Below are 8,114 nucleotides of genomic sequence, written 5' to 3'. Positions count from 1 at the left end.
GGTTGGGCACAGAATCAGAATGTTTATTTATTCATGGGAAAAAAATCCGATGAGCTATGAAGCTCTTTTTCACACTGTCCTGTATTCGCGCACACCATTGATTTATCCAATGATCACGGCAGCAGTAGGAACGCGCGCGAAAAGTAACGCACGTGGCGACCAAGTTGCTGTGTCATCACCATTCTATTCGAGCAGTGGTTCTTCACCATTACTGCAGTCTTCTACTTCTTTGGTTCTCGATGGTTAAAACTTTTGTAGTGTTAATACATGGATGGGGCTTGATGAAACAAAGTAGTGGTACTTACGTGCCCATGCTTTATTTGTGTTTTCGATGATTTACCTTCTAAACAAATCTGGCCGTGTCTCGCACCCCCAGGGGGTGCGCGCACCCCAGTTGACGAACCACTGTATGCACTGGCGGAGCCAGTGGGGGGGGGTGGGGGGGGGGTGGCACGTGCCCCCCCCCCATGATCCGATCGAAATTAGGGATTTAGATCTGATCATTGGGGTTTATTAGTAATAAATCGGCATCTTGCGACCCCCCACTGCCACTGTGTAACATATGACTACGTGCCAGGGACGCTATGAGATGATAGGACAATAGACTGAGTCCATAAATGGCCTGATGCAGCATCTGTCTCCCTCGTCTCTCCCATTTCTCCACTCCTTTTCCCTCCTTTCCCTCTTATTCCCTCTTATTTCCCGAGCCGATGTGTGCTGGTGTTTGAGTACCAACCGTGTCTAAGTGTACGTGTACGATGTACGCGGACACAGGGATGTGGTTACCCTCACGTTGACACTGGCACACGGCCGCACACGCTGAAGCGGCGTCTCCCCTGCCGTCCCAGTGCCCCTTTGAGCAGGTGAATGTCAAGGACCGGCACAAGAAGAGCACCTACAACGGCTACTTCTACACATGACGACTGGAAGATTGCGGATTGCAGTCATCTTCACCAGGGCTACTGGCAGGCGGATGGTCTGGTGTGTGGCGGCTGCTCTGTGGTGCTGCGGTGTCCAGGGGCACACGGTGATAGAAGTGTCCACAGGGGTGATGTCGAAGTTGTCGTGGCCTAATTAGGCGCATGTAGGATGTACAGTGAGGGAAAAAAGTATTTCATCCCCTGCTGATTTTGTACGTTTGCCCACTGACAAAAAAACGATCAGTCTATAATTTTAATGGTAGGTTTATTTTAACAGTGAGAGACAGAATAACAACAACAAAAATCCAGAAGAACGCATGTTAAAAATGTTAGAAATTGATTTGCATTTTAATGAGGGAAATAAGTATTTGACCCCTCACGTCTCCAGCGCCATGCCGCTGACGTGAGGGGAGACCCCGGCCAGAGACATGGGCTCCAGGCTCAGGTACAGAGACTCCAGATTCAGGTACAGAGACTCCAGACTCAGGTACAGGGACTCAAGATTCAGATACAGAGAATCCAGACTCAGGTACAGAGACTCAAGACTCAGGTACAGAGACTCCAGACTCAGGTACAGAGACTCAAGACTCAGGTACAGGGCTCCAGGCTCAGGTACAGAGACTCCAGATTCAGGTACAGAGACTCAAGACTCAGGTACAGAGACTCCAGACTCAGGTACAGAGACTCAAGACTCAGGTACAGGGCTCCAGGCTCAGGTACAAAGACTCCAGACTCAGGTACAGAGACTCCAGACTCAGGTACAGAGACTCAAGACTCAGGTACAGAGACTCCAGACTCAGGTACAGGGCTCCAGGCTCAGGTACAGAGACTCCAGATTCAGGTACAGAGACTCCGTACTCAGGTACAGAGACTCCAGACTCGGGTACAGAGACTCCAGACTCGGGTACAGAGACTCCAGATTCAGGTACAGAGACTCCAGACTCAGGTACAGAGACTCCAGACTCAGGTACAGAGACTCCAGACTCAGGTACAGAGACTCCAGATTCAGGTACAGAGACTCCAGACTCAGGTACAGAGACTCCAGACTCGGGTACAGAGACTCCAGATTCAGGTACAGAGACTCCAGATTCAGGTACAGAGACTCCAGATTCAGGTACAGAGACTCAAGACTCAGGTACAGAGACTCCAGATTCAGGTACAGAGACTCCAGACTCAGGTACAGAGACTCCAGATTCAGGTACAGAGACTCCAGACTCAGGTACAGAGACTCCAGATTCAGGTGCAGGGACTCAAGACTCAGGTACAGAGACTCAAGACTCAGGTACAGAGACTCAAGACTCAGGTACAGAGACTCCAGACTCAGGTACAGAGACTCCAGACTCAGGTACAGAGATTCCAGACTCAGGTACAGAGATTCCAGACTCAGGTACAGAGACTCAAGACTCAGGTACAGAGACTCCAGATTCAGGTACAGAGACTCAAGACTCAGGTACAGAGACTCCAGGCTCAGGTACAGAGACTCCAGACTCAGGTACAGAGACTCCAGACTCAGGTACAGGGACTCAAGACTCAGGTACAGAGACTCAAGACTCAGGTACAGAGACTCCAGGCTCAGGTACAGAGACTCAAGACTCAGGTACAGAGACTCCAGGCTCAGGTACAGAGACTCCAGACTCAGGTACAGAGACTCAAGGCTCAGGTACAAAGACTCAAGACTCAGGTACAGGGACTCCAGACTCAGGTACAGAGACTCAAGACTCAGGTACAGAGACTCAAGACTCAGGTACAGGGACTCAAGACTCAGGTACAGAGACTCAAGACTCAGGTACAGAGACTCCAGGCTCAGGTATAGAGACTCAAGACTCAGGTACAGAGACTCAAGACTCAGGTACAGGGACTCCAGACGCAGGTACAGAGACTCCAGACTCAGGTACAGGGACTCCAGACTCAGGTACAGAGACTCCAGATTCAGGTACAGAGACTCAAGACTCAGGTACAGGGACTCCAGACTCAGGTACAGAGACTCCAGACTCAGGTACAGGGACTCCAGACTCAAGTACAGAGACTCAAGACTCAGGTACAGAGACTCAAGACTCAGGTACAGGGACTCCAGACCCAGGTACAGAGACTCAAGACTCAGGTACAGAGACTCAAGACTCAGGTACAGAGACTCCAGATTCAGGTACAGAGACTCAAGACTCAGGTACAGAGACTCCAGACTCAGGTACAGAGACTCCAGACTCAGGTACAGAGACTCCAGATTCAGGTACAGAGACTCCAGACTCAGGTACAGGGACTCAAGATTCAGATACAGAGAATCCAGACTCAGGTACAGAGACTCAAGACTCAGGTACAGAGACTCCAGACTCAGGTACAGAGACTCAAGACTCAGGTATAGGGCTCCAGGCTCAGGTACAGAGACTCCAGACTCAGGTACAGAGACTCCAGACTCAGGTACAGAGACTCAAGACTCAGGTACAGAGACTCCAGACTCAGGTACAGGGCTCCAGGCTCAGGTACAGAGACTCCAGATTCAGGTACAGAGACTCCAGACTCAGGTACAGAGACTCCAGACTCGGGTACAGAGACTCCAGACTCGGGTACAGAGACTCCAGATTCAGGTACAGAGACTCCAGACTCAGGTACAGAGACTCCAGACTCAGGTACAGAGACTCCAGACTCAGGTACAGAGACTCCAGATTCAGGTACAGAGACTCCAGACTCAGGTACAGAGACTCCAGACTCGGGTACAGAGACTCCAGATTCAGGTACAGAGACTCCAGATTCAGGTACAGAGACTCCAGATTCAGGTACAGAGACTCAAGATTCAGGTACAGAGACTCAAGACTCAGGTACAGAGACTCCAGATTCAGGTACAGAGACTCCAGACTCAGGTACAGAGACTCCAGATTCAGGTACAGAGACTCCAGATTCAGGTACAGAGACTCCAGACTCAGGAACAGAGACTCAAGACTCAGGTACAGGGACTCCAGACTCAGGTACAGAGACTCCAGACTCAGGTACAGAGACTCCAGATTCAGGTGCAGGGACTCAAGACTCAGGTACAGAGACTCAAGACTCAGGTACAGAGACTCAAGACTCAGGTACAGAGACTCCAGACTCAGGTACAGAGACTCCAGACTCAGGTACAGAGATTCCAGACTCAGGTACAGAGATTCCAGACTCAGGTACAGAGACTCAAGACTCAGGTACAGAGACTCCAGATTCAGGTACAGAGACTCAAGACTCAGGTACAGAGACTCCAGGCTCAGGTACAGAGACTCCAGACTCAGGTACAGAGACTCCAGACTCAGGTACAGAGACTCAAGACTCAGGTACAGGGACTCAAGACTCAGGTACAGAGACTCAAGACTCAGGTACAGAGACTCCAGGCTCAGGTACAGAGACTCCAGACTCAGGTACAGAGACTCCAGACTCAGGTACAGAGACTCAAGGCTCAGGTACAAAGACTCAAGACTCAGGTACAGGGACTCCAGACTCAGGTACAGAGACTCCAGACTCAGGTACAGAGACTCAAGACTCAGGTACAGGGACTCAAGACTCAGGTACAGAGACTCAAGACTCAGGTACAGAGACTCCAGGCTCAGGTATAGAGACTCAAGACTCAGGTACAGAGACTCAAGACTCAGGTACAGGGACTCCAGACGCAGGTACAGAGACTCCAGACTCAGGTACAGGGACTCCAGACTCAGGTACAGAGACTCCAGATTCAGGTACAGAGACTCAAGACTCAGGTACAGGGACTCCAGACTCAGGTACAGAGACTCCAGACTCAGGTACAGGGACTCCAGACTCAAGTACAGAGACTCAAGACTCAGGTACAGAGACTCAAGACTCAGGTACAGGGACTCCAGACCCAGGTACAGAGACTCAAGACTCAGGTACAGAGACTCAAGACTCAGGTACAGAGACTCCAGATTCAGGTACAGAGACTCAAGACTCAGGTACAGAGACTCCAGACTCAGGTACAGAGACTCCAGACTCAGGTACAGAGACTCCAGATTCAGGTACAGAGACTCCAGACTCAGGTACAGAGACTCCAGACTCAGGTACAGAGACTCCAGGCATAGGTAGAGGGCTCTGTGAAGGTTGTAGAGTCTTAAATTACAAGCATACAGCTCCGTACCCCTGCGTTCACCTTGTAAGAAATGAGTGGAAGAGATACCTCCTAAGAACCCCCTCATCAGTCACTCTCAAGACTGCATCTCCCTCCAGAGTTTCCTGGGGTTTCCAAGTGAACAAATTCAAATATATTCACACACACACGTACGAAAAAAACATGGACATTATTTACAAAATATACTTTGTAAAATAGTAAGGTTGAACAAATTAACAAAGTATGGACATCTGAAATGTGAGTTTTTTAGAGGTTGGTTGATATCACGTATTCTGTCAAATGTGTAGCATTTGTTTTGGAATATTGTACCATTACAGTTCAAACAATGTTTTCTTGATATAAGACCACTTTGATCAGAATATTTATTTCGACTGGAGGAATCCGATGGGCTGGCGGAGGCAGAGCGACTGGTTGTTTTAAAGGGCAGGGCATGGGTTGACAAATATGTGGCTCTTTAAGGACTGCTGTTTCGTGACGTTGTTTATTAAGGACCCACCGTCTCGTATTCACCACACAGTGCATTTCGGCTCTTGAAATATTGAGTTTTTTGTTATCGAATTCTAAAACAAGTGGCTCGACTTGTTACTTTTTTGGTTTGCCGGCACCTGTCCTGGGGGAAGGGAGGAGGTTGTTTTCAGAATGCTCATGAAGGACACAACAACTGTGACTCCATAGAATAGCTTTGAATTAACAGCATAACGGGTCTTTCAGACTTGCTTCAACATGATTCGTTTGTTCATGCCGACATTACCGAGTGATGCGTTGTATACTGTGCTGTGTTTGCACAAAGGCCCGAACTTGTTGAAATTAAAACGGCTACGTTGGCACAGTGGGGAGGCACGGGTGACGATTCATCTGCCAGTGATCTCAATCAGTCAAAGCCATGGCACCTGGGTCTGCCCCGTGACCTGTCAATGAGCCTTCGACACTTCACGTGGCCTCAAAGTGCAGCTAGCCTGGCACAAGCGCCGTGGTGACCTCACCTGCACTTAGTGGCGAATGGCTGCGGTTTTTCCTGTTTACGTGTTTACACGTGTGTGCGTTGACATGTGTGTGTGTTTCCACGTGGGGCGAGGGGTAAGTGTAGCGGTTAGCACGCTGCGCTTTGATTCCCTCTCACGGCCAACACCAGTGACGATTACTTGAACCGGTCCTGGGACTCACCTCGGTCGACGCAGCCTCAAATGAGTACCTGGTGCGGTGTGTAAACATCGCCACTGGGGAGACAAAGGCGGCCGGGCGTAGTGTTTTCCACTCACCCCCTCGTGTGCCGTGCCGGCCTTCATAGGTGCTCGCTAATAGCACTTGCCCCTACAATCTGTTAAGGCTACACGGGGGATCTTTTATCTTTATATTCTTGGTTCTTTCTGTCAAGTCACGTAGAAGGGAAACAATAAAATAATAAAAATATAAAAAAAATTAAATTCTCAGGACGTGAAGGTTTTCACACCTGATGATGATTGCTTGTGTTGCAGTCGAAACGTCGTGAGAATTTTATTTTTTAAAAATATTTTTATTATTTTATTGTTTCCCTTCTACGTGACTTTACCGAAAGAACCAAGAATATGAATCCCTGCAGTCACGAAAGCATTAAATAAAAAATATATTTGATCTTTGTTTCCACGTTGTGTGCGCGTGTTTACGCGTCGTGGTTACACGGTGCGGAGTTCACGCGCGCACAGATCGCTTCGAAGCAAATTCCGCTGTCAGTCAGAGAGGCATCGTCTTCTTTGCGTGTAACGTTACAACATAACTCAGCAGGCAATACGCCAACCTTGTCCATACATCGCTCCCTCCACCTACCGGTTTGAAGTGTGTTTGACACATCCCATCAGCCACACGGACCTTCTGGGGGAGCGCATACTTTCAGCAGAGTTCATTCAATGCGCGTACACAATCAGTGCCGCCGCAGTTTTGAACCGCCAGGCGGCGGTGGGTGCGGTCGTTGCGTTGTGTAATAAATAATTTAAGTTTTATTATTATTATTACACGCTTTTTATTAACTCTGTCTATTGTTGTATCCTCAAATCTTGTAACTCAATTTTCACCCACTTCCCAATGTGGTATCGACTGCAAACTTGGTATGCTTATGTCATACTGATGACAATACTGTATTCTATCATTAAAATAAAATATATATTTTTACGAATTCTTTTTAATGTTATTTTTTTGCTTTGGTCTAATTGTCCACGCTCAACTGATGTTGGCTGTAAGCACCACAGTCCCCCTTACGTTGTGGCGAGCTTCGATTCCACTCCCTGGAGTCGTGGAGTTCTTTCAATACTAGTACGGTACATTTTATTAAAGCGTGTTTTAAAAAAAAAGTTGTTTTACTAATGTATTCTGTTTATCACTAACGGCAGACAGCCACAACAGCGCAGTGGCAGGACCCCGGGGAATCTATCGGATTACTCAAATGACACAACTCGATTTTGTTTCGGTTTAAAAAACCAATAAGTTAATTATTTCTTAGGCGATCCCCAAGTGTGTGTTCACGTATATTCCTATAATTCAGGTGAGCCATCACACAAGCTGGCCATGTCAGCATGAGAGTGGCACGTGCGATTGATCACAAAGACAAATGAATGATGAGACATTCTGCGTTCAACGTTTGGGAAACTCTCGCCTTGTTACAACAACAACAACGATGATGATGATGACAAGTTGTCCTGTGGCCTCATGTGCGGCATTGCGTGTGTTCCGCCGCTCTCACCTGGTCTGTCAAAGACAAAGTTCCCCCGTGTAGCCTTAACACACGTTAGAGGCAAGTGCTACAAGCGAGCACCTATGAAGGCCGGCACGGCACACGAGGGGGTGGGTGTGGCAAGCACCACGCCCGGCCGCCTTTGTCTCTCCAGCGACGATGTTTACACACTGCACCAGAAACAAGTTTGAGACTGAGTCCACAGTAATCACAACAACTATCAATGACCATGAACAACAACCACCTCAACAGCAACCACCACCAGCAGCACGTGATCAGCAACCACCATCAGCACAAACTACCACAACAGCACTAACAACCACCAGCTATAAACCAAAGCCGCTTTTAATCACCAACAACTGTAATCATTACCAACAACCACTACCAATGT

General features: G+C 48.3%; 1 protein-coding gene across 14 annotated transcripts; it reads left to right on the top strand.

The window, feature by feature from the left end:
- The first annotated feature begins 517 nt into the window (after positions 1-517).
- On the top strand, positions 518-7,168 carry LOC142928865 (uncharacterized). Of its 14 annotated transcripts, none has more exons than XM_076069313.1 (4): positions 518-1,761; positions 1,846-3,168; positions 3,398-3,817; positions 4,868-7,168. In XM_076069313.1, the coding sequence occupies exons 1-4, from the start codon at positions 1,349-1,351 to the stop codon at positions 4,974-4,976; spliced, it is 2,265 nt and encodes a 754-aa protein (XP_075925428.1). In that variant the 5' UTR covers positions 518-1,348; the 3' UTR covers positions 4,977-7,168. The 14 variants fall into 14 exon arrangements, with proteins under 14 accessions (XP_075925428.1, XP_075925427.1, XP_075925425.1 ...); XM_076069302.1 differs by having other exon boundaries at positions 519-1,386; positions 1,450-1,761; positions 3,398-7,168; XM_076069301.1 differs by having other exon boundaries at positions 519-1,761; positions 1,846-1,950; positions 1,993-3,168; positions 3,398-7,168.
- The last annotated feature ends 946 nt before the right edge of the window (positions 7,169-8,114 follow it).

The sequence above is a fragment of the Petromyzon marinus genome, chromosome 24 (genome assembly GCF_048934315.1).
Source record: "Petromyzon marinus isolate PM22_M1 ecotype Great Lakes invasive population chromosome 24, UKy_Petmar_22M1.pri1.0, whole genome shotgun sequence".
Lineage (NCBI taxonomy): Eukaryota > Metazoa > Chordata > Hyperoartia > Petromyzontiformes > Petromyzontidae > Petromyzon > Petromyzon marinus.
This window is presented reverse-complemented; position numbering and strand designations above follow the sequence as displayed.

What these genes read in the sequence shown, in the direction of transcription:
- LOC142928865 (XM_076069299.1), top strand. Translation starts at nt 1,349, where the DNA reads ATGGGCTCCAGGCTCAGGTACAGAGACTCCAGATTCAGGTACAGAGAC. An exon ending in TACAGAGACTCCAGATTCAG is followed by an intron (nt 1,762 to 1,845) that starts GTACAGAGACTC and finishes CTCCAGATTCAG; the next exon opens with GTACAGAGACTCCAGACTCA. An exon ending in TACAGAGACTCCAGATTCAG is followed by an intron (nt 3,148 to 3,397) that starts GTACAGAGACTC and finishes CTCCAGGCTCAG; the next exon opens with GTACAGAGACTCCAGATTCA.